The sequence below is a fragment of the Pezoporus flaviventris genome, unplaced genomic scaffold (assembly GCF_033815535.1).
Source record: "Pezoporus flaviventris isolate CSIRO_AGI_PZ_B2104156 unplaced genomic scaffold, CSIRO_AGI_Pfla_v1 ptg000030l, whole genome shotgun sequence".
Classification (NCBI taxonomy): Eukaryota; Metazoa; Chordata; class Aves; order Psittaciformes; family Psittacidae; genus Pezoporus; species Pezoporus flaviventris.
The window spans coordinates 2,426,986-2,452,547 of NW_026892578.1; the positions used below are offsets into that span (position 1 = coordinate 2,426,986).

The 25,562-nt window shown below is 37.1% G+C and overlaps 1 protein-coding gene across 10 annotated transcripts in view; it reads left to right on the top strand.

The window, feature by feature from the left end:
• The window catches only part of REV1 (REV1 DNA directed polymerase), a 65,441-nt gene that overhangs the window by 27,097 nt on the left and 12,782 nt on the right, over nt 1-25,562 (top strand). For 3 of the 10 annotated variants that reach the window (XM_061459674.1, XM_061459675.1, XM_061459673.1), the window contains 10 exons: nt 1,227-1,376; nt 3,508-4,220; nt 5,992-6,099; nt 7,543-7,659; nt 12,173-12,305; nt 13,252-13,380; nt 14,033-14,187; nt 16,475-16,594; nt 21,179-21,399; nt 22,406-22,578. In XM_061459674.1, the coding sequence (XP_061315658.1) occupies nt 1,227-1,376; nt 3,508-4,220; nt 5,992-6,099; nt 7,543-7,659; nt 12,173-12,305; nt 13,252-13,380; nt 14,033-14,187; nt 16,475-16,594; nt 21,179-21,399; nt 22,406-22,578 (2,019 nt within the window). Of the gene's footprint in view, nt 1-1,226; nt 1,377-2,009; nt 2,186-3,507; nt 4,221-5,991; nt 6,100-7,542; nt 7,660-10,384; nt 10,712-12,172; nt 12,306-13,251; nt 13,381-14,032; nt 14,188-16,474; nt 16,595-21,178; nt 21,400-22,405; nt 22,579-25,562 lie in introns of those variants that run through there. The other 7 variants (XM_061459676.1, XM_061459680.1, XM_061459677.1 and 4 more) reach the window with 7 other exon arrangements.

Below are 25,562 nucleotides of genomic sequence, written 5' to 3' on the forward strand. Positions count from 1 at the left end.
CCCATTCCCATAGAAACCTTAGCAGGTCTGTATGCCTAACTAGTTTTAATTTATCTAATTGGGAAATGTGATCTCCCACTATATTCTTCACTAATTGCAGCAAGAAAGCTCCTAAGGGGTTTTATTCCAGTGTCCAGCTCCCTTGACAGTAGTACAGATTTGAGCTAGTTAAAAAGCACATCTCCAAGAGAAGACATTCAGGTGTTGAAGAGCAGAAAAACAGTATCTGTCACTGCTATATTGGATTTTTTTTTTTATCTTCGCACTTGAACACTAATATTAAGCTTCTTTGATATGAGAGAGGTTTCTCTGCTGTAAGAGGTTCTGCCGTCTCCGACCAGTGTTCTATATGAAGAGTTGTATATGAAGAAGAGGTGAAGTATAAGCTGGGAAGGCTGTTTACTGCTAGGAACAGGCACTGGCATGGAGAAACGAAATAATGCTGTGGTGTGCTTTTGAGAGGGTTCCACTTCAAAGGCCATGACTTTCCCTAAGGAACTTAGCAGTTACTGAAGCATAATTGCAGTTTCAGTGGAAGAAGAAAAAGGGAGATACAGTGGAACACACGGGACAGAACAGGGAAGATTGTGGTAAATGTTTGTGGAAGGTCTGTTTGGAAATGATTCTTCTGTCTAGCTTTCTTCAGTGAATTTTCTCACAAGAAGGGGTAATTATCCTTTTGAAATGGAAAAAGTGATTCTTCCCTGTTCATGAAGCACATCCTGTCTGACCTCTTTTACATTCTACCCAAATTTGCTTGGAACACATGCCTTTGCATTGTTAAAGCTCTCAGTCAGCATTGTTCAGTTACAATAGCCTGGACCACTCACAGTTGGTTTTGGTTTGCTTTTGAGGATTTTTATTTAATTTTTTTACTGGGCTTTGTTTAATTTGATTTTGAAAGTAAGTATTTGGGGTTTGTGTATGTCAGTGGGGGAAGAGAAATGGATGTAGACAACTGACCAACACAACTGTGCAAGTGTCTTTTGTAGTACCTACCAGTCACCACATCACAAATTACTTTTCAGTTCAGTTCAGTTTGTAGTGAGAAGAGGGGTTGTGGGAAAGGGAAGGGACCACAAGTACATAGAGCGAAACAGCAAAAAGCAGTGACCAATGTTAACCGTTTATTGTACATGAGGTATTTTTTAGCATAGAATGTTTGGTTTTTTTTTCAGTGTCATAAGTAGTAACCTGTTCCTTTTGTTGGTTTTTTTTTGTTTCAGCATTAAAGCTGGACGTCTCCTCTCACACATTCCCTATCAGCTTTACACCAAGCAGTCAAGTGTTCAAAAAGGTCTCAACTTTAATAGCATATGCAAACCTGAAGATGCCGTGCCAGGTCCAAGCAATATAGCTAATGATCTCAACAGGGTGTAAGTGTTTCTGATCTTGTAATGCAGATGTTAATCATTCACCCATAATGGGTTTGCATTTACAACTGTATAGTATTTTAAAAATTCACTTCAGCTTTATAAGAGGGAAGCTCTGAGTCACTGAAATTTAAAAGTAAAGTATAGTTATATAAATAGTTGAGGACAGAACTACAGTTACCTTGACTCCAAGCCTAGTCTCTAGCCTTCGGACTGCACTTTGCTTGATAATATTAACCTAGGGTCCTAGGATGTAGCATATCTGTATGGAAGCAACAGGCATATGTTAAAGGATTGTGACTAGTGACGCTGAAAAGTAGGTCTTCATTTCAAAAACAAAAAGCTAGTATGATATGATTACTTTTGCTTAAGGTGCCTAGGAACAAATGTAAATGCATGCTAGTTGCTACGTTCTTTCTTTAGCTTCTTTTTTTTTTAAAAAAAAAGCAAGCCTCACATCATACTCAAGTATGCCAACACCAAGTTGTCACACTTGGGAGAGAAGCATTAAAAAATCCAATTACAATATAAAAAATTCTGAAAGACCTTGAGAAGGGAATAGAACAGAAAGCCCCAGTAAAACTTTACTGGCAGAGGAATTGGAGTTTGGAAAGAAACCTTTCACTTGAACAAATTGTTCTGTAGATATTTTTTTTTAATATATTTTTTCTTTTAAGAGGGTTCCTGCATCTATTTCAGAACAACATGTGCATTGTTTAGAGGCAAGAATCATAAAATTAGAGGATATTTGAGGTTGGAAGACACCTTTGGAGGTCATCTGGTCCAACACTACTGCTAAAGCAGGGTGAAGGGTATTGTGTAAGATACTATACTTTCTGATTTGTAATTGCGATCTGTGTTCTTCCATGGTCCGCTGATTTATTTAAAATCCAATTCTGCATAATGCTGAGAAGGCTTTAACGCACAAGTGGAATTTGTCTATATTTAGGAAAAGTAACCAGTACCACAAAATGAAAATCCTAAGCTGTATTTCTTACGTGTGTTTCGAACAATGAGTGATACAATCACCATTGCCTCTTACTATTGCATTGTTAATGTTTTTTAAATGAGAATAATATTCAGAATATTGAAAATATATCTATTTAGTCTGAAAAGCTTGAGTTTAAAAGCCTACCCTATCCACTGATGCTAAATATACCTACCGCTATCAGCCATGCAATTCCTCAAAAATACTATGTTTAATATAATTTATGACTGGTAATCTTAACCTTAATCTTAAATTGTTATCACAGTTAATTGGCTTTCTGGTTTCGCTGGTATACTGAATAGCTAATTGTTTCCCTCTTATATTTTTGTGCACTTAAATTGCTAGCTTTGGGACTTGGGATGGTTCAGGGTTTTTTCAGCAGATCAAGAGTATGCACAACTCTTGAATGCTTTGGTTTTAATTCCATTTAGCATTTGTTACATATTTAATTTCTTGAATGAAATCTTTCCTTCTACACTGTCAGAGTAAATGTAAGTTGCCAATGCACTTGTGGCAGAATATTTTGATTTATATGCTTAGACGATAAAATGCAGGTTTTTGTGTTTTTGTCAAAAGCTAAGAATATGCTTGATTTGTAGAGCTTGAACAGATTTTTTTCCTTGAGAGAAGAAAAAATAAATCTAACACATTAATCTAAAATAATTTTATAAAAGATAATTGGTTTCTGTGTTTACTTAATTTATTCTTTTTGTTTGTAAGTAGATAAAATCACATATCTTGTTGAAAAGGTAACCCCTGGTGGTTTGCATATTCCTAAACCGCTTGTGCTGCCCATGGTAGTACAGTTCTGTTAGCAAATAAATAATCATTGTAATTCGATTGGAGACTGCTGCTCAAATTAAAGGCCTTGGAAATAGCTTTTCTAATGTGCGTGTGGTATTTGGTCACTCCTGGTAGTGCTGTGTTAATGATGCACCAAGTCTGTGAAGTCTTGTACAGCAGTACAGTATTTGTGACATTGAGAGGACATGGCTCAGAGTTTGAGATAATTGTCTTGAGAATGTGAAAACTATTCAGGTATATACTGATAACAACTAGGAAGATAAATACTTAGCAATTGAAATGACCTGTAAATGTGTCTTTTTATATAGAATATATGGTATTAAATAATACCATCTCTTTCAGAAATCATATTAAAAAGCATGAGATGGAAAATGAGATAACACCCAATGGAATAAGTAGCTGGAATGAAGAAGAGGAAGAAGAAAGTGCCGATTTGGGATTTATAGACCTGGAACAGCTCCTTCCTGGACGGAAACAAAATGGAATTCAGTCTCACAAAGACAGCACTGCCATTTTTAACGGACACACACACACTTCTACCAGTGCCTTAAAGACGCAGGATTGTTTGGTGCCCTCTGGCAACAGTGTTGCAAGTAGGTTCTCTCCAGGTCCTGTGCAGGAGGAGGGGAAGACTGAAAAAGGCATGGTTGACTTCAGAGACTGCACAACGCAGCAGTTGCAGCAAAGCAACAAAAGTACAGACTTTTCGTGGAATCCACATAGGACTATGAGTAATTCATCCTCATCTTCATCTTTGCACAGTAATGCTAAAATAAATGGTGCTCACCACTCCACAGTTCAGGGGCCTTCAAGCACAAAAAGCACTTCTGTACCTAGTTCTAGCAAGGCAGCTTCCTTACCTGTGTCCAAACCTTCAGATTGTAGTTTTATTTCTGACTTCTATTCACGTTCAAGACTGCATCATATATCAACGTGGAAGTGTGAATTGACAGAGTTTGTCAACAGCCTGCAGAGAAAAAACAGCGGTGTCTTTCCAGGAAGGGAAAAATTAAAAAAATGGAAAGCAGGCAGGTCTGCACTTAAAACTGACACAGGTAGATACTTGTTTAAAAAGGTTTATGTTGAGAAGGTGTTTTATATCTTTGTATATTAAATGTCTAAGTAGGTGAGTATTCAGTATTAACATTACAGTCAGGCTATCTGGAAAAGCTTGATGCACTGAAAACTAAAGGTACAGCTGCTTTTTGTTTGGTTTGGATTTTTTAAAGTAAAATGTGACATAATGCGATACTCTGGTCTATTTAATTCTTCCTTGTAGACATGATATTCTTGACTTTACCAAGATATGTGGATTGCTCAAGGGGAAAAATATATATCTAAATACGCAAGTTTGTAGTTGCTGTGTGAAAATCTAAAGGGACAAAGAAGAAACCTTGCTGCTTATAGTTCAGTGTGAAAATTTAAAAGATGAGTAACACTTGAAAGTGAACTAAATTTGTTAGTAAGGGGTTTGTATACCTCTGGATGTGTTTAAATGGGTAGCAGTGTCATATGATGCTTCTGAACTTGGCTTGTGACAGAAATGTTTTATGTCATTACATCGGGGTCAAAATGAGAAAAAAAACAAAACCATGTAATTGATGAGAGGCAAAGTGTTACAAGTACAGCTAAAGATTTTGCATCTTTAGAATCTCTGATTTACAGTGTTACTCAGTTAAAAGGCTAGCTGTGTACCATCAAAGAGATTCTGTGTTATGCTGTAAAAATACTCACTTGTAATCATGAAAATATACTTGATAAATTACCACATCCTAAAAAAAATACTGTTAGATAAATAAATTAACTGATTTTGTGTTTCTGCTAGGATACCCCAGTTATAAAATGTTAACTTATGAACTATCTTAATGTGTATTTTTCTTGCATCAAAATATGGTATAAGTTAATATATTTTAATTTTCTCTTTGATTTGGCTTGGAGTATTCAAATAGTTAATGACCGTGTTTCTGTTCACAAGTAGCAGCTTTTTAAGCATTAAGTTGAGCACTTGATCTGTGAATGTCCTTTATGAGACAATCCTTATCTTTCAAAGAATGAGTTCAAGTGATAAATTATTAAGAAAGAACAGGGAAAAACAATCTGGTTACTCAGTAACTAACTCACATGTTAAGTAGAACAGTTCACTTGATGTGTTGAAGTATTTTTTCACTGTTATACTTTATGCATTGTTGAAATTAAGATTTGTGTGTGTGTATGTTAGGTATAGCCTCCTCTGGTAGGCCAGCAATATAGACATGCAGACTTGAACTTCTAGAATACTTGACACAAGTATTTCTGGTGTTTTAGGTGTGTGAGTTTTTCAGTCTGGATCTGTCTTGCTTGTCTTTGCTGATTGTTTGCATGGGTGTAGGTATAGCAATGTCAAAATCCAGTGGCATGGGAGGCTTAAAACTAATTTTGGTGGGATTCATGAAGACTTAATGATAGTCGTTAGTGCAGCTAAAACTGTTGTCTTTTGGAACAGTCTTCTGATTGATGAACAAAAAGGAGTAAAGTTGTTTGTTCCAGATCCACTATAAACATAGGAAAATTAAGTCCAGTTCCTACAACATGCATTAATCTCTTTGGGTTGGGGGAACTTGTTAGGTAGGTGTTGATTAAGAGCGAATAAAATAGAAACTTTAAGTTGATGCATGTTGAGGCTTTGTCTACTGTTTATGTTACATTTCTCTGGGTAAATATCTTCTTGGTGAGAAGAAACAAAAATCTTTGTAATTTAAGGTGATAGTCCTTGATGACTACTGTGAGTAGTACCAAAGTATATATAAATTAGGGTTCAAGTTTTCTGTTGGTGTATCTTCATACTAGGTAATGTGTCTGTTGCGAGCTCAGCCAAGCCACAGAGCTGTATAATGCACGTGGATATGGATTGCTTCTTTGTGTCTGTGGCTATCCGAAATAAACCAGATCTCAAAGGTCAGTATTTAGTTCTATATGTTGACAGTTTTCTCAGTTAAGCCTTTAAAAATAAAACCAAACTTGCACACTTAACAAAATGAATTTTGGATGTTAATTTTTTTTTTTTTTTGCTGGCATCTTTGATAGTCAGACCCTGCAACTTTTGTATTCCTGCTTGCTTTCTCACAATCTAAAAGAAAGTGGAAGAGAGAGCTGGAATTCTCTTTGCTGTCTCCTTTCGTTATCTAAAGTAAGAAGAGAGAAATAAAATTTGCAGTATTCATTCTCTATAATGTTGCACATGTCTTGTTGAGACTTAAATCTACCGTATTAGAAATCAGAAATCAAAATCTTGTGGTACCAAAAGTAGGGTTTGGTCACTTTCTCTTAAAAAAGAGTGGGGTATCCTAATAAATATTCTGAAGTTATGTAAGGCTGGGAATTAACTGATGCATATTTTTCCAAGGAAAATTTGCTTCTCCTTCCCTTTTTTGTCTAAGCTCTCACCTAGAGGGTGAACAAGTCAGTTGGCACTTGGAAGTCTGAGTTGTGTGATTGATCATTCTTAGGGCATATGAAGAGTTAGTGGAGCTCCTTGGCAAGTTTTGTTGGAGTTTTTTATTTGCAAGTGTAATATTGAGAAATGGACATACTAGTTGTTCTGTGCAAACACTGAACTTCAGTGATGCACAAGTCTGAAGATTTGGTGCAGGAGTGACCATCTGCCACCCAGAATATTGTAGATCTTGGGAAGGAGTAAGCTGTATATACAGTTCCTCTATTGTGTTCTGCCCAAAGGCAGGAGCAACTGTATCAGAGAGACTATTTCCTGCCACGTTTAAAATTCCGTTATTGGAATATAAAGAACCTAGCACCTTTCTGTGTTTTTTCTGTTCCACAGAAAACTTTCTGTGCATAAATTTTCCAGAAATTTCAGTGCATAAATCAGCTTCCTGTAGAAAAACAAGGGAGGTGTTGATACTACTAAAAAGTCAAGAGTTTACCAAATGTTTGATTTTGTACAATGAATGAAACAAATAGAACTGAGTACATTGATATGTCTATACCCTTCTAGTTTACTTAAGCTAATAAACGTGAGCAATATTTAAAATCATTGGTGTTTGATGTGTCTTAAACTAAGGAATCATTAGGACATCGGTGAAGTTTCACAGCTTCCATTTTTACTTGTTATTAAAGATAAACTGTTATAGCTATATTTCCACTCTTTATAAGCTTTTCTTCTTTACAGGTGACTGCAATTAAGACAGCAAATTCATAGTCACAATGCAGTCACTTTCATAGCTGTTTCCTCCTTAATGCTGTGAAGAGTGTATAAGCTTTGAAGAAGTTATAAAAAAAATGAAGCAGACATCTTTATGATCTGATTCTAGCTGTGCTATTATTAAAATGTAAGATGCTATACTATGTTGACTTATAAGTACATGCATTTCTTCTCTGCAGGAAAACCAGTAGCTGTTACTAGTAATAAAGGTGCAGGAAAGGCAGCACTGCGCCCTGGTGCAAACCCCCATCTTGAACAGCAATATTACCAGAATAAGCTAATGAATGGCAAAGCAGGTACAGATAAGTCTGTTTGTTTGTTTGTCTGTATGTTCTTTTGTTATTGAAGACTTTTTCCTTAAAGTCATTAATAAAGTGCACAGTGGATAATTTTTTTTTCACAAGGGATTTCATAAAAAAGTATCTTTGGACAAGGTTCTCTGTGGCCTCAATAATGACCTGCCACTGCAACAACTTCTTATTTAACTTTTCTAAGAATGGGTTAATTATTTTGAAGTAATTTTAGGTTTTACTCACTTTCATTGAGGTTGAGTATAAGATAGCATGTTAAGTAATTATTTAAAGAATAAATACAGGTTGTCTGGAAATCACTTTGTTATGTCTGTTGTAGAGAAGAGGTGCCAAATAAATTTTAAAAGGTTACTAATTTTTTTTTTCTATAAGAGTAGAGCTGATAGCATGTGCCCAGTGACAATTTTCTTTTGTTTTTGAATTGCACGAGTACAATATCTGTATACAGTGAGTTAATTTGGGTGATCCTTAAATCATTTTAAGTTTCTGGAAAGTCTGTGCAACTTCCATGAGCTCTGTCTCACCAGTAATTTCTTTCCACAACACCAGGGCATCTGTTGTAGTTTGAGAATTCTTTACTTGCCTGCAGTAATTTAGAAATTCATTACTTTCCATAAGCAGTAGTATACTAATGTAAACAAAACAGTTTTATTAACGTTTGATTATTATTATACTGATTGAACTGTATTTAGTATGGGAAAGTATACTGCTAGACATTGGCAACTAGTTGCTCTTTTTTTCTCCAACAGTCTCTATAATCAGCTTGAAACTTTGTTTTTACATGAAGGTTGGTAAAAAGTGCATACACAAGGGGTAAAGTTGAAACTCAACTTTCAAATCTAAACTGAAATTAAATAGCGGCTGCCCTTGTATATGGACTTTTAACCAACCAGGGTATTAAGGAAGTGATACCATTTTATTTGTCTTTTGCTGTAGTTTAAGACCACTTCAGAACTGAGATAGATTATATGTTTGTGGAACCCGCTGGCCTTTAACTTTTTAGGGACGTTTCAGGATGCTTCAGACTTAGTTTCTGCTGTGTTGTTTGCAGTGCCATATATGAATGCGTTACAGAGATAGCTGTGGCTTTTATAGAGTTGGATTTTCTGTAATGGAGCTCTTGTATTCAGCTTTATGCAGTGACTTTTATTGGGACCTTACACTGGATAAGGGTGTGACTTAATACAAGCAAGTGATGTTTGGAGAGTGAGTCAGTTAAATAATAGAAGTTTTAGCTAATGTCCAGCATGTTCTTTGTGATTCACAAATTCAATAGGATCTCTTCTACTGTATTTATTGCTTAAGGGTAGAGCAGATTTCAGCCTTGTATAATAAACTCAGTTTCTTACTGCAGCTGCTTTTTCTGGATATCCACACACTCGTTTCTTTAACTTCATCCAGCCTCCCTGGCTTGCACACAGACAGGCAGCTAGTTCATTCTTTCTTGATACTTAGTCTTATTGTGCAACCAATTTTTTTGATGAAAGAATTTTTTTCCTAACACTTTTTATAGTCTCTCTTCATTAGCTGCAGCTCATAATGGTTTTTGGCCTCTTTATTAATTTTTACCTCCATGTACAGTAGTTTTATCAACAAAAAATACCTGTTGTTTCTGCTTGCATTCTCTCAAGTACATGGCTTGTCTTCCTTTTGGGGAAAATAAACAGTTATGGTCTTAGGTGAACAGGTGGAATTGCGGGTTACAGTTTTCTAGCATCACAGTATCTTAGAAAGTGAAGTGACATACTTCACAGCATGTATTTAACTGTGCCATGCCAGAGGTAAATGTGGTTTAGTACACGCGTGTATCACATGGAAAAGTACTTTTTCTAAAATGTCAAAAACACAGAATGCTAAATTATGCAGTTAAATATACACAATTCTGTCTGGGGACACGTTAAGCAATTGAAATTAAAGGGTAGTTTGGACCAACCTTGTACATGAGCGTATTTTTACATTCATGCTTCAACATGGAACCCACTTCATTTTTTCGATGCTTCATGCTTTCCAGGCTGTTCTCTGATTTTGCCTTCTCCAGGTCTTGCTTATTAGAAAAAAATGTTCTAAATTAAAAAAACAAACAAAAAAACACCACAACCCAAAACAAACCCAACAACAACAGCAACAAAAAAAAAGGGAAGGGAAAAAAAACCCAAAACAAAAACCCCAAACTCTTATGAATCACTTTTGACCAAATACTGAATTCTGCTGCATCAGCTACTTCTTTTTTTTTTTTTTTTTTTTGCAAATTACTTCTTTAGTGATACTGGCTCCTGCCTTTGATCTGCATTGCTAGACAAATATCCAGTGTCAATAGAATCTTGAATCTTTTATGAAATACTTTCTTTTTCTTGTTCAAATTCATCCAAAAATGTATAACTTCTAAATTTAAAAACTTGCTATCATTCTCACCCTAAATCTCCAAGTTGGAGAAGACCTTTCTGGGTAGTAGAAATTACTTCTCTACATACATGCCATCTTTAACATTCATGTTCTAAAGATAGAAGATTAACATACGTTAATCACGATTCATAGTTTGGGGTCTCTTTTCCATGGCCAGGATGCCCAAGATGTGAATGTTTTCTAGGCTTCCTTTCCCTCAACCCTAGTATCTCCCTTTTTTCATTCTAAAGAGCAGCAGATTTTAACCATCATATTAGTCACAGATTTATTCTCAGCGATTTCTTTTTCACAGACTTGGGTCCTGGCCTCTGATTTCTCCATCCGTTGCTCCACATTCACCATGTGCCTGTCTAGTTTCCCAGCTTTTGGTGAGAGGTTCTCTACCTTGCCTTCCATTGAGGACAATGTGTTCTGCATTGCCCTGAATTTCACATGAAGTGACTCCATCAGCTCATGGGGGGATCTGCTCTGCTGCGAAGTGGAAAAAGTCGACGAGTCCAATGAAGATAGACAAGATGACAGCATCATCTCAGGCCAGGGCACAGGAAGGCATGGACTAAATAAATTGTTCTTGTCATTCTTATCTTTATTTGGGGCATAATTTTGCTCTAATTTTCAGTTGCAGACATCTTAGGTAACTTACTGAGCTCATCATACATTAAAACATATAAGACATAAAAAGGTGCACAAATTTAGCAGAAATTCTGAATAAAAGCAGTTTTTCACATGAGTCAGGTTCTACCCCTGCTGTCTCCACTCATTACAGCACTTTCTCTGGTCTGATAACTACTCCCATGTGCACATAGCATCATGTTTCCTTTCAGTCAAATTGTCGGTGTGTAAGTTGTTAGTACCATGAAATATAATTAGGCTTTGTGGCACTCTGAAGAAAACTCCCTGATTATTATATTACAAAGGTGTATGGTATTAGATAGAATGCAATAAAGAAAAAGACCTGTAATATACATACTAGTTCATTTTAAGTAAACAGAAGCTTTTTTTCTGTATGATACTTGGGGTTTTTTTGATTCTGACAGGGAGTTTGAAAGGGCATAGTAGTTTTTGCATCTAGACATTTTTTCAGGTGGATCTGTATTTAAGTTACAGGCATGTATCTTTCAAGGTTTACATACTGTGAAAACCCAAATAGAAAATGCTGTGTTTGGTTCCAGTGTTTAGTGTTTGGAGTTCTGTTCTAGTACCTAGTGTGCAGTGGGCCTGGAGGGGCCTTATCTCAGAGCATGCAGTAAAGTTTTATAGAATTAGGGAAAGTCTGTCTCATTTTAAGTCTGGGGTTGCAGTATTTATAATTGTATCATTTTGATCCAAGATAAATTTATGGTGATATTTGAAAGAAGTTGACATATCCTAATAAAAGTATTATTAGGAAGTAACAACAGAAGTTTTGTCAGTTAATATCCTCATAAGAGTGTTAAAGGAAATACAAGTTTCTTGCTAATGTTCTTTAATTTGAGCTAACTAGTATTCTGATTATTTCACTTCTTAAAAACCACTTGGTGGTATCTAGATAATTAGAACAAAGTTTTAATAAGAGGTTGTAAGTATGATAAAAGGTGGTCTTGTATTCTGAATTTAATTTCTCTGTTCTGGTGGTAGGTGTGCTTTTTGCAAAAAGGAACGTAGTTAAGTGTCATCTCGCTCAGCTAAGCAGTTGGTAAATTTTTAGTGTCTTTTATTTGTTTATAGGATATGGTTGTAGCAGTAAGCCTCAAGTGTTTGATCATTTTTATTGTCATTAATGATAAGTGGGATCAGTCTTACTCTGCAGTATGGTATATGCAGTCACCAACAAGGTGCTGTCTAGTAATTTTGAGGAAAATAGAAGCAGGATTTTTCTGTTAATTTAATATTCTCAGTAGCATGTATACTGATTTGCAGAGAGAGATTACCATGGAAAGGGTGTTCTGGTACTTTTTTTCTGGACCATTATATGAATCAATATAGTATTAAGAACCTCTTAGGAGGTAGCAGTATAGAAATTGTATAAAATAAAATGCATAATTCTTATTCTATTCACATCCATTCTGTTGAACTCTTAAGAAAAATAATATTTATAAAAATATTATTTTCCAAGCAGAAATTAGAGTACCTGATAAGCTGGACTCACCAGTCTGGGAGCATCTGGATTCCACTCATGTGAATGGAGCTGACTTCAATCTCACTGTGCTGTCCATGGCTGAAGTAGCTTCTTGTAGTTATGAAGCCAGGTAGGTAAAAATCATGTATCATAAAATGTCAAAAATTAGCAGGTTTTAAGATGGTTTCTTCATATTTATCTAAAAAGGAATTTTTATGTTTTTAAAATTTGTAATTACATATATTGTTAGAATTTAACACAAGGTGTTTCTTGTGGATGCTGCTGCTTTTTAAAGTATTTCATAGCTCTTAACCTAACTTACATATTACTTGAAACAAAGCCTGTTAAAGAAAAACTGGTGCCATTCACTATGTTAATTGTTGATTTCATCAGGTTATCTTCACTTTTTTTTTTGCGTCAAAATTGCATTCTTTCATGGAATTAAGAGCACTGTTACTGAAGTTTTTAGTTAAAATCAGACAGTAAGTGTGATTACTAAGCTAAAAGCCATTTCTTGCACTGATTATATTGAGCATCCCCCCCCATGAATGCTCAGAGTATGAAATAACTTGTTATAAGCACAGTGTTGGAAATAAAATTTTCTTCCATGATAGATATAATATCCCAGAAATTATTCCTTCATTGGAACATTTCTCAAGCATGCTAGAATAGTCAGGCTTATATTTATATCTCAAAAAATGAGAGTGTATTTAATACAAGAGCAGAATTTTGTTAGCTTGCACAGTGGAATATAAGATCTGGTTACTTTAGTCACTGAGGTATATGCATGGTTTTAATTTGAAGCAGAAGGTAGCAAGTGGTACTTTCTGGAGACTTTGTTCCCAAAGGCAGGGTGTCCACGCTGCATGCCTAAATATTACACAGCTAATTCGGATACTGTATTTGCAGTTATTTTTCTTACCTATTGAGTTGCTAGATTCCTTTTTATTGATAATTCATTTTTGTGGGAAAAGACAAATACTTCATTTGGAAATGCCCTGTAGTTAATTTGTAGAAAAATTGGTGATGTATTAATTTGGTTTCGGGTGGTTTGGTTTTGTGGGGTTTTCTTTCAGACAAGTCGGCATAAAGAATGGAATGTTTTTTGGCCAAGCAAAAAAGTTGTGTCCAAATCTTCAAGCAGTTTCATACGATTTTGATGCATACAAAGAAGTTGCACAGACAGTATATGAAATATTAGCAAGGTAACACATGCTGTTTGTTTACGTGGTCTTTCATGGTAAGATTGTCAAGCATATTTGCCACTGCTGAATGCCATTCAATTTAGTGTTTTCACCTCCATGTTACTCTTCAGCTTCAACAAAGCCATTCCTATTTGAGGTCTTCCTTTTGTAGTATTTTTGTTATTTTGAGCACTGTCTTTCTTCTGCATTCTTTTGCCTTGAATTCACATCCTGACATCTGAGTTCCAAAAGACTCATTGCTAAATTTTTTACTGATTACACTGTGCGAAGCAGATCCCTGCTTAGTAGTGAGATTCTTCCAGTAAGGTTTTTTGAGTAACTTAAGAATGGGTTACTGGAGTAACATCTATTGGAAACTACTTTCTGGTTTAAAATGCACTTAAACAAAATTGGAAATTTGTTACTGTATATGAAAAATAAGTATTCAACTCATTCTCTAGCTGTTCCCTTAAAATCATAATGCATGTTGAAATTAGTCCTACATTAGTAATGTTACTGTAATTTGTTGGTTTAGCGTTTTTAGTATGTGATGTGTGATACAAAATAAGCAGGGTAATACCACCACAAAAGGAAGACTTTATTTGCTACATATTTGTTTTAACAGATGGTGAGCTGTTGCTGGTGTTTCACCTCCTTTACTTTGTGTTGATAGCTATACTCATAACATCGAAGCAGTCAGTTGTGATGAAGCACTAGTAGATATCACTGAAATCCTTTCAGAGACCAGATTGACTCCTGATGAACTTGCAAATGCTATCCGCACCGAAATCAAAGCCCAAACTAAATGCACTGCTTCTGTTGGGATGGGCAAGTACCTTATTTCATTTTGTTTACAAGCAGTACCTGCTATTATTAGGTCTATCAAAGATATGCAAGATTGCTAAAACTCTTAAGTGTTTGCGTGATAGGGAATCTATTGCCATTGCATTAAATTAGTGTAAATAAAAATGCGAGAAAAATCTTCATAAGTAGAAAGTTTTAAGCAAAAAAATTACAAAATTGTACATCTTTGTTATTTGAACAGTATGCTAAAATGACATCAGTATGATATTCTTACATTCATTTTTATGAAAGGCTACTCTATTTTTTCAATAAATGGGAAAACATTTATAGAATTTATAAAATGAGCACAGTCTGTTCCTTATCAAAGATAGCAGTAAGAGCTTAACCATGGCATGATTTAGCATAATTATTAGAAGATACTGAAAGCAACGGTTTGTGTGATTTGTAGTAGGCATTGTATACAAAATCACACATCTGAAAAGACTTCCTTGATTTCTTTTCACCTGGCCCCTTCCTTTCTCCTTTGCTTTTTGGCCCCAATTAATACTAGAGTTGAATATCTGTAAAAAATATGCTGAGTGTATATGTGTATAAAATCCACTTGTGAGACAAGGTCAGTACTGTAGGCAGAATTCTTTATTTCTTATATCATAGTAGAGAGACTGTAATTCCCTGTTTGTATTTTGTTTTGACTTGAAGCACATTTGTGATCTCTTTCATGTGCTTATTTCTACAGAAAGAGCAAAATCAATTTTTAAAGCATTATTTTGTAATCTGTTATCATAGTTCTCTTACCAATTGAAAGAGACATTTTTTACTTTTTTTTTTTTCCTAATAATCAGTATTTGTGAGATATTGGAAAATAATTTTGGTATCCATTCTAGAAGTTCATATGGTAGGTATATGACAAGGACTTTGTCTCTTCATTTGTAATTAATTTTTAGTAAATAAGTCAGAGGCAAACAATTGTAGTTTTATTATTACATGAATGTAGAGACCTTATTTCAAAAACAGGTTCTGCCTGAAGCATACATTTTGTGTGATTTGTATGTTGCCCACTGTGAAAGTTGTATCAGTATAATAAGATGTAAATTTTAATAGATACTGTTACACTGTTGAGATCTCCTCTCAACACTGTTGGCTGATCAGAGATAAATTGAAGAAAGATACGCTTATGCCAGTTGAATAAATGTAACATTTTTACCCTTTAGATTTTAGGGGCTAAACTAAACCGATTTAAACAATGCTGGTAAAAGATTAAACACACATTTGTTAAGTGAGGTATTAATTTTTTCATACTTAACTCAATAAAGTATGTGGCAATAAAGTAATTGTGTTGTTGCAATAATACATTGCAGAAGGTAAATCACTGAGATTGCGTGATAGGAGAGGCTATATTGATACACTTGATAGATAAGAGGGTCAGAAATCTTCAGTACTCTAGACAAAACACATTCTCACAGTTAAATAGGAAATTGAATGAAGAATCTGTCATTAATTGTTTCATCAGTTTAATCCCTCAGGAGAAACAGTGCATGTAAAACTCTGTTACTGCTCTTATTAACTAAAATTTTAGAACAGACAGAAAGAATGTGAGCATAGGTGAGAGGAGAAGAGGAATAGTAACACACAGTGCTGTGAGTTGTGAATCTCCTTTTATTAGTTTGCTCTATCATTGGATGGGATGTTTGAGTGGCAATAATGAACGTGTTTGGGTACCATTCCAGAGATCTTATTGGCTGAGCATGAATAAGCATATGAATAGGGAAATAAAAAATGCTGACTAGGTTCCCACCACACTTTTAAGAGTGCATATAATACTTTACCAAAGTCATTGGAAATTTTTTAGTGAATACTCAGGCCCAAATATTAGCTAAATTCCAGAATTTCACATATAATATAGTGGATAGAATTGTCACCTGTTACTTACATTGACCACAGTGGTCTGTTCTGCAGTGTTAAAATATTACCCTTCTATATTTTTTAGCCATTTGCACTTAACTCTTTATCTGTACCTCTACGTGTGTCGAACATACCCAAGACAAATAAATTCAGTGTTCTTAGTGAAGCGTCCAGTACTTACTTATTGGTTGTTTTGGGATTTTTTGGTGGATTTTTTTGTTTAGTTGGTTTTAACTTGCTGTAATAACAAATGTTGCTAGCAGCTCATGAATATATTTCATTAAATTCTTTGCCGAAGATAAGGAATTTGACTCACTTTCTGCATATTTTCCTTGATTACAGAACTGTGGCATTCTACTTGAGAGGACAGAAGTTACCACAGACATACTTTAATTTATTGTTTTTACAGGTTCTAATATTCTGCTGGCCAGAATGGCAACTCGTAAAGCAAAGCCAGATGGACAGTATCACTTAAAACCTGAAGAAGTGGATGATTTTATCAGAGGGCAACTTGTTACCAGTCTTCCAGGTACTCCTTTCTTTTAGAGGACACTTTGGCTCTTGAAATTAAAATAGTTTCAGTTACAAATCTGTGTTCTGAGATTAGATGCTATTCCATGGTTACGATTGAGAGACAAAAAGGTATACTGACTTCTTAAAAATTCTCTACTTTCTGGAAAGAATGTGTCCTTTTTGTGTCTTTGAGAAGCATCTCTTTTAGTAAAGAATTTTATGGATTCACACAACATGATCTACAGAAGAGAATGTTATGCAGCCTTATAATCTTTAGAAAAATTGAGATGAGTAATTTCAAGTGAGCGCAAGCTTGCTGTATCATAATGAATGTAATCGAATGGGTAACATCAGGTACTTATGACTCTGAGAGACAGTTTGCTTAGAAATGAGAACTAGCCCAAGAGGGTATTCTTTCTAAAAAGGAGTATATGAACTCACGAGTTGGAAAAAATAGCAGAGATGCCATAATGAAACGGTGTATGAAGAGGGAAAAAGCACAGAGAGGAGTTTATTTATTCTCTGCTGTGTCTAAGAAACTGATTTTGAAGAGAATGAGAAGAAAAAATAAGAAAATTTGGAAGAGGAAGAATGTTACAGAACTAGAGAAGTGCTTCTGCTTGCAACATGAGCTGTGTTAGAATGGCTGATAAACAGAGAGGAAGGTGTGAAGTAAGGCAGCTGTGGTAGTATTACCAGTGTTACGCTTTTCATGCAGCTGTAGACAGGTTTTGGTTTTGGTAGACTTAAAATACCCATTGGGCATTTGTTACACAGGTAATTATTGTTTTGTGTGAGGATCTTTTAGTCCATGATATACTGCAAACTGTGAAAGAATGTGTTGATTCTTTTAAAGAACCGCAGCAAGTTTGTCAAATTCCAACTTTTTTGCCTAGGTTTTTGAAGAAATGATTGTGACAACGATCATGATTTATAATTTAGCAAGTATGACAGTACTACTAATTTTATTAACTGCAGTTTCAGCCAAATTTTACTAAGAAGTCCTACTGACATTGTGTTTCCGCAAGTGTTGTTAAAAATGACAGCTTGACAGAGGAAAGCAATCCAAATGAGTACAATCCTTTGAGGGATGGGCAGGCAAAATTCAAGTGTTGTATGTTTTGTGGGTAGTTCCCAGTCATGTGCATAACCAGAGTACATGTTTTCTGTTCTGTGTTCCTTGGTCAGATAGGAATCACAGAATCATAGAATAGTTAGGGTTGGAAAGGACCTTAAGATCATCTAGTTCCAACCCACCTGCCATGGGCAGGGACACCTCCCACTAAACCATGTCACCCAAGGCTCTGTCCAGCCTGGCCTTGAACACCGCTAGGGATGGAGCATTCACAACCTCCCTGGGCAACCTATTCCAGTGCCTCACCACCCTTACAGTAAAGAACTTCTTTATATCCAATCTAAACTTCTCCTGTTTAAGTTTTAACCCATTACCCCTTGTCCTGTCACTACAGTCCCTAATGAATAGTCCATCCCCAGCATCCCTATAGTCCCCTTCAGATACTGGAAGGCTGCTACGAGGTCTCCATGCAGCCTTCTCTTCTCCAGGCTGAACAGCCCCAACTTTCTCAGCCTGTCTTCATACGGGAGGTGCTCCAGTTCCCTGATCATCCTTGTGGCCCTCCTCTGGACTTGTTCCAACAGTTCCATGTCCTTTTTATGTTGAGGACACCAGAACTCCACACAGTACTCCAGGTGGGGTCTCACGAGAGCAGAGTAGAGGGGCAGGATCACCTCCTTTGACCTGCTGGTCACGCTCCTTTTGATGCAGCCCAGGATACGGTTGGCTTTCTGGGCTGCGAGCGCACACTGAAGCTGGCTCATGTTCATTTTCTCATCAACCAACACCCCCAAGTCCTTCTCCTCAGGGCTGCTCTGAATCTCTTCTCTGCCCAACCTGTAGCTGTGCCTGGGATTGCTCTGACCCAGGTATAGGACCTTGCACTTGGCATGGTTAAACCTCATGAGGTTGCCATCAGCCCACCTCACAAGCGTGTCGAGGTCCCTCTGGATGGCATTCCTTCCCTTCAGGGTATCAACCGAACCACACAGCTTGATGTCATTGGCGAACTTGCTGAGGGCGCACTCAATCCCACTGTCCATGTCAGCAATGAAGGTGTTAAACAAGACCGGTCCCAACACCGATCCCTGAGGGACACCACGCATTACTGGTCTCCAGCCAGACACTGAGCCATTGACGAGAACTCTCTGCATGCAGCCATCCAGCCAGTTCTTTATCCCCCGAGTGGTCCATCCATCAAATTGATGTCTCTCCAATTTAGAGACAAGGATGTTGTGTGGGACAGTGTCGAACGCTTTACACAGGTCCAGGTAGATGACATCAACTGCTCTACCCCTGTCCATCAGTTCTGTAGTCCCATCATAGAAGGCCACCAAATTGGTCAGGCAGGATTTCCCCTTAGTGAAGCCATGCTGGCTGTCACCAAGCACCTTGTTGATTTTCATGTGCCTTAGCATGCCATCCAGGAGAATCTGCTCCAAGATTTTGCCAGGCACAGAGGTGAGACTGACTGGTCTGTAATTCGCCGGGTCATCCATTTTCCCCTTCTTGGAAATGGGGGTTATATTACCCTTTTTTCCAGTCATTGGGAGCATCACCTGACTGCCATGATTTTTCAGATATGATGGCCAGTGGCTTCGCAACTTCATTTGCCAGCTCCTTCAGGACCTGTGGATGGATTTCATCAGGAGACAGAAGGATATTTCAGTGAGGGAAAACTGGGTTGATTGAGTGGGATGCCTGTGGACATAAAGAAGACCAAGGAGAAAGCTGAAGGGAAGGAAAGAAGCGTTTCTGGCCCCCATGTTTTAGTGAGGTTCTCTGAGGCATAGCAGGGTTCACAGATAAGTGGCAGGGAACTGAAACTACTGTTTTGGGAGAATGGTAGACATTCAGGATGTATGGAATGCATCTGTATGAAAGCAGGCTTCATTATATTTTTTTATTGTTCAATGAAAATATTTAAAAGAGCTGTAAGCTAAAGTGTTTCCTGGCTCTAATTCTGTATTGAACTGTTATTTAGTACTTTAGTAGTATAATGTGGCACAGACACAGTACAAAAAGTGCTGAGTAAGCTCTCATTTATGCTTTGTATGTTAGTGATTGGCTGAGCTCAGCCTGCATATGTACATACATATTTAGTTTTCAATGTTTTAAATACTATTTTAATCATAGAATCGTTAGGGTTGGAAAGGACCTTAAGATCATCTAGTTCCAACCCCCCTGCCATGGGCAGGGACACCTTACGCTAAATCATATCAGCCAAGGCCTCGTCCAACCTGGCCTTGAACACTGCCAGGGATGGAGCATTCACAACCTCCCTGGGCAACCCATTACAGTGCCTCACCACCCTAACAGGAAAGAATTTCCTCCTTATATCCAATCTAAACTTCCCCTGTTTAAGTTTTAACCCTTTTTATGTTGAAGACACCAGAACTCCACACAGTACTCCAGGTGGGGTCTCACGAGAGCAGAGTAGAGGGGCAGGGTCACCTCCTTCGACCTGCTGGTCACGCTCCTTTTGATGCAGCCCTGGATACAGTTGGCTTTCTGGACTGCATTAATTTTTTTAAGGGGGAAAAAAAAAGGAGGCAGGAAATTAAAAGATAGACAATAGACGCTGAAATGGAAAAGTGGCAGGAATAGCATACATAGACAGGTGCAGGTTTACCGAAAATTCTATGTATCCCCTTCCTTAGCTGATCACAATTCACAAGCACAGCATCATTTCTCTTTGGCATAACTTACAGAAGACATTTTTCCCTCAGAAAATGACTCATATAATACTTTGGTTTGACTTGAGTATTTTGAAGTTTTTGGAATTCACTTGCATATTCACAGTAAAAACATTTTAGTGTTTGTGTCAATAATGCCACTAAGACAAAGAGATTCTGTAAGATAGAAGCTGATTACCTGTGATTTCTAACTTTCAGAGACTTTGGTAGTGTAAACTCATAGGACTAATATTTTTCAGAAGTAACAGGCCACCTCTCCAAAGCCCAGACATGTACTTAAGTTTATCACACTTATATATGTGCTGTTGCCGTGGATACCTACAGTTTCCAGTGCTTAGTAAATCAAAGCACAAGTGACACAGGTATGCTATCACTTCTACCTGAAATATTTTTCTACCTTGGAAGCAGTGGAACAGTATTCAAAATATTTGTTGATTTTCTTCCAGATTAAATCACTTGTATATGGTAGCAAAACATATTACATATTGGATACTCTTCTTGGACTGAGTGTTGTAGTGTCCAGAGCTGTATGTTCTGTAATAACCAGTACATTGTCAAGAAGATTTGCAAGCAAGAGTCATTCAACATTTTACCCAGAAATAAAGAAACACACTGCAATATGACATCTTAAACTAGATATATAAAAAATACAGGTGAAGACACCAAAAGTTTCCATTTGGACCATGTTGAGTGAAACTTATTTTTTATAGTATATATTTATTTATTTGGCATAACCTAGTGTAGGTTTAAAAAGGCAGATTTTATTTGTTCAAAACCTGACTGGCTCGGAATTGTATAGAGTTAACAGAAGTAATTGCTTTGTTGTTAGGAGTTGGCAGGGCGATGGAATCTAAGCTGGCTTCTTTGGGAATTAAAACCTGTGGAGATCTGCAGTATGCTTCAATGTCAAAACTGCAAAAAGAGTTTGGTCCAAAAACAGGACAAATGCTCTACAGATTTTGTCGTGGTTTGGATGATCGACCTGTTCGTACAGAAAAAGAAAGAAAATCTGTTTCAGCAGAAATCAACTATGGAATAAGGTTTACACAGGTAAATTCAAACTTGCTTTCTTTTCTGCAGTGACTTCTTTCAGCTTTAGAAGAATCTTCTCATATTCTGATTATTTTCACTTACACTTTGATCTGTTAGAGCACCATCTTAGCCACCAAATAGGAATGAGGAAAATGAAGAAATAGGAGACCAAACGATAAAATGGGAGGAGAGACTACAAAAGTATTGGACTGAAAAGAAGCTTGCACAAAATTAGCTGGCTATTCTGCATTCGTTATACAAGTCTGGTACAGAAAGAGAGAACTGCAGTAGGTTTGTCAGCACCTAGCATTCTCTTTCATTTAAATGCTGATTATTCAAAATTCCAGTGCCTGAAACCAGCACCAGTACAACATTCTCATTGGACTTTTTACAAATATTGGGGGGTGGGGGGAAAGGTTTGTTGTTGAGAAAATTGTATTAAAAAATAACTCAGCTCTTTTTTGAGAACTGAAGCATTTATAGAAATTACAGGAAAAAAAAAGAGAGAGATCTCATGGTGTTGTGTAGTCCAGCCTTTTGCTTTATGCAGGGGAAGCTTTGAGATCAGACCAGTTGCTCAGGGCTTTATCCAGTCTGGTGTGGAAAACCTTCAAGAATGAAGACTGCAAAACTTCTCTAAATAACATCTTCCACTGCTGGACTTTCCTCATGGTCAAAGTATTTTCCTTATAAGCCCTATGCCCTTCATCCTCTAGGTGTGTGCTTAAAGTTAGACTTTCAATTCCATGTTGGGGGTTTCTAAATACATTTGGGGTTTTAAGGCTTATTTCCAAAAGGACTTATTATTTCCTACTTACTTCAACAGTAGGATAGGAATGTACCATCTCACCTAACTTCAGCGACCGGCAATATTAATAAAACACTTGATGTTAAATAAGACAATTGCCTGTGAGTCAGCTTGCTCTTTTCAGTTTACACAATCTGGATTGCATTAAGCCTTAATGATTTACCTTCAATATTTGAAAAATAATAATTATCTAAACATGTTGTTTTTCCCCTTCAGCCTAAGGAAGCAGAAGCATTCCTTCTGAGCCTCTCAGAAGAAATCCAGCGTAGGCTTGAAGCTGCTGGCATGAAGGGTAAACGATTGACCCTTAAAATTATGGTCAGAAAGGCTGGGGCACCAGTGGAGCCTGCAAAATACGGAGGTCATGGGATCTGTGATAATATCGCCAGGTAACTATGTCTGGAAAAAAGAATGGTTGGTAGTAGGCATTAGAACACTTCTACAGGATGTTGGGCACCAAAACCTACAGGAAGACAGGACAGAAATTTTAAAGTGTTTGGTACCTTTTTGTGTACATGTCAAACCTTGCACCAAAATCCGAAGTAGAATAGTATTATCAGAAGTCCTCTGTGTTAGGGTTGTACATATGTGGTCTTTCGGGCATTAGCACGGAATGTAAATCCCCCAGTGATAAACATGGCATATTGGGAGGTGGAAGAAGAGACTAAGGTGTCTGTCATAAAGAGAACAATTTTAAGTCATCTTTTGCCTTTGAGTTTATTCAAAGATTAAAATGGGGGAAAAAGAAAATATATGTTTGATATATATGTAGATGTTGAAAAGTTTGTGGGCATAGAAGAAACAATTTGTGGGTTTCAGAGGAAGCAGAAACAGGAAAGAAGGAATCTGACTCTACAAGTGCATTCTTTGTGGTTTGAAATTGCTTTCTTGAGAGGATGTAGTCTTGCGTGTCTGTGGATGCTATTTAAAAATTAAAGTGATTTAGTGATATATTCACAATTAATTACCGTGACTACCCATTTCTCTTGGCAGGGAGGTATTCTTCCTTTTTGACTTCAGTAATATAGTTTAAGGTTGCTTTTAATTTTATAATAGTCTCATGAAATACTGGTACAGACTTTTGATCCTGACAGTTGGAGTCAGTTCTCAAAGAAAATACTTGTGCTTGGCAAGAAGGATGTCTGATCAGTACTGTTCTCCAAGTTGAGAATGTGTGGGGAGTAGGGCAGTATTTGCAAAAGACTGAGAGACCACTTTTGATTCTGAAGATTGGAGCTGGCATCAAGACACCTTGGACTGCAGTTGCCCATCTCAGTACAGACAAGTTTGTTTGTGTCGAATCTTTCATGTTGTTGCACCAAGAAGTCTGCAGAGAATTTTTCTGGTCCTAGAAAAGACAGCAAAGATCCAAAGAATTATAGAATCAGCTGGGTCAGAAAAGACCTTTAAGATCATCAAGCCCATCAAGTTACCCTAGGACTGCCAAGTCCATCACTAAACATTGTCACTGAGGTCCTTGTCTAAAGTGGAGCTAAAGAAACGTGAATCTCAGATTCTCAGGGTCAGAGCCTGTGCCCCATGTTTCAGCTGTTCAAGAAGGCCGCTCTTCTTGAGGTGGCCATAAGAAGGTTCATGTCTCTTGACCTTTGCAGTTAAGTTTTTTCATACAGTCATAAGTTCCTCATCAGAAGTACCTTTATTTTCTTGTGGATCATTATCAACATAGTAAAGTCCCTTTCAGTTTGGTCATGCTGCAGCATTCTTGATCTCATTGAGATGCTACCTGTGGTGGATGCCCATCCCTGGTGAAATCGGATAACCCTGTTACTCTGCTTCGGTAGTCAGTTGACAGGTCATTGTCAAAGGAGTAGGACCTTCAGCTTCCACAAGAAGTGTTGTTACTCTTCCCCTTTCTTTATTTCTAATTCTTCTTTGCTTCCTATTGTTCAGCTGGATGGTGTTGACTAAAGTTGTGTTGTTTTTTTTTCTTTTAATCTCAGATCTATATGCTTGCATGCTGAAAGCACAAAAATGATACCTAGGCATAAGAACCATAGAATCATGGAATAGTTAAGGGTTGAAAAGGACCTTAAGATCATCTAGTTCCAACCCCCCTGCCATGGGCAGGGACACCTCCCACTAAACCATCTCACCCAAGGCTCTGTCCAACCTGGCCTTAAACACCACCAGGGATGGAGCATTCACAACTTCCCTGGGCAACCCATCCCAGTGCCTCACCACCCTTACAGTAAAGAACTTCTTATATCCAATCTAAACTTCCCCTGTTTAAGTTTTAGCCCATTACCCCATGTCCTATCACTACAGTCCCTAGACATGAGGTAGTTATATACTGTTTAAATATACAAGGTTGTCTGAGAACCTTCTAAATGGACTTCTATTCTTCAGGCAGACACTTCTGTATGAAAGCCATTGTTCCTTAGATAAAGGGGTGATGCTGTTGTGTGAGGGTGCATTTGGCATCTTCAAAGATAGGTCTTTTCTACTTTCCCATCCACCTCATGTTGTTGTAACAGATGAGTCCCTCCTGAACTGAAGGGTCATTTGCTCAGGGTTGCTGGTGACTGAAGAGGTAGGGGTGTTCTTTCAGTGGGTTACAGATCAACAGTAGAATTTGCAGGCATAGGGTCTGCCTCATACTTTTGAGCTTGTGACATACAATCTAGCTGTGCTAAAAACTAAAACTACAAAATTCACGTTTTGCTATCAGAAGCTAAACATATTTTGAGGCTTGTATATCAAGAAGAAAATCCATCAACCTATGCTTTTGTCTTCTGGCTATCCTCAGTGCTTTGAGCTGAAGGTTTAACAGTCTAGGAACATACTTTTAGGATTGAGTGTATGTTGAGACAGAGCTTTATTCCTTCTTTATGGAAGGAATTATTAAGTTTGGAACTATTCCCAGACTGCTTTCCCATGAGAGAAATATAAGGAGACACCATTAAAGTGTTTAGTAAGTTGTCAGTATGGCATCCTGTCAAAATACCAAGATGGAACTTCCTCTTGTCCATAGAGCCCACTCCATCAGAATTAACAGCTGCATCAGTTACCTCAGTGAGACAACTTCACACCACTCACATTTGATTAGCCATGAGAAATTCTGTCCTTATCTATCTTAAATATTAGGCCATTAGAGAATCCAGAACTACTAAGCACTACTACTACCATCTTAAGTTTTCAGGTGGCAGTTTGTAAAACCCACAGGTAATTTTGTGAGAGCTGTTGCAGAAAATTGTCCGCAGTGTAAGATGTGTATTTGGAATGTTGTTTAAAGTCACTTGCCATTGATCCAAGTTCTTTGTTATTTGAAATCCACATGCAGATGCCTATATGTGCATCTTCCTCAAAGTTCCTTCTGAAACTCTTTCTTTTAGACCTTTGAGAATTCACAACT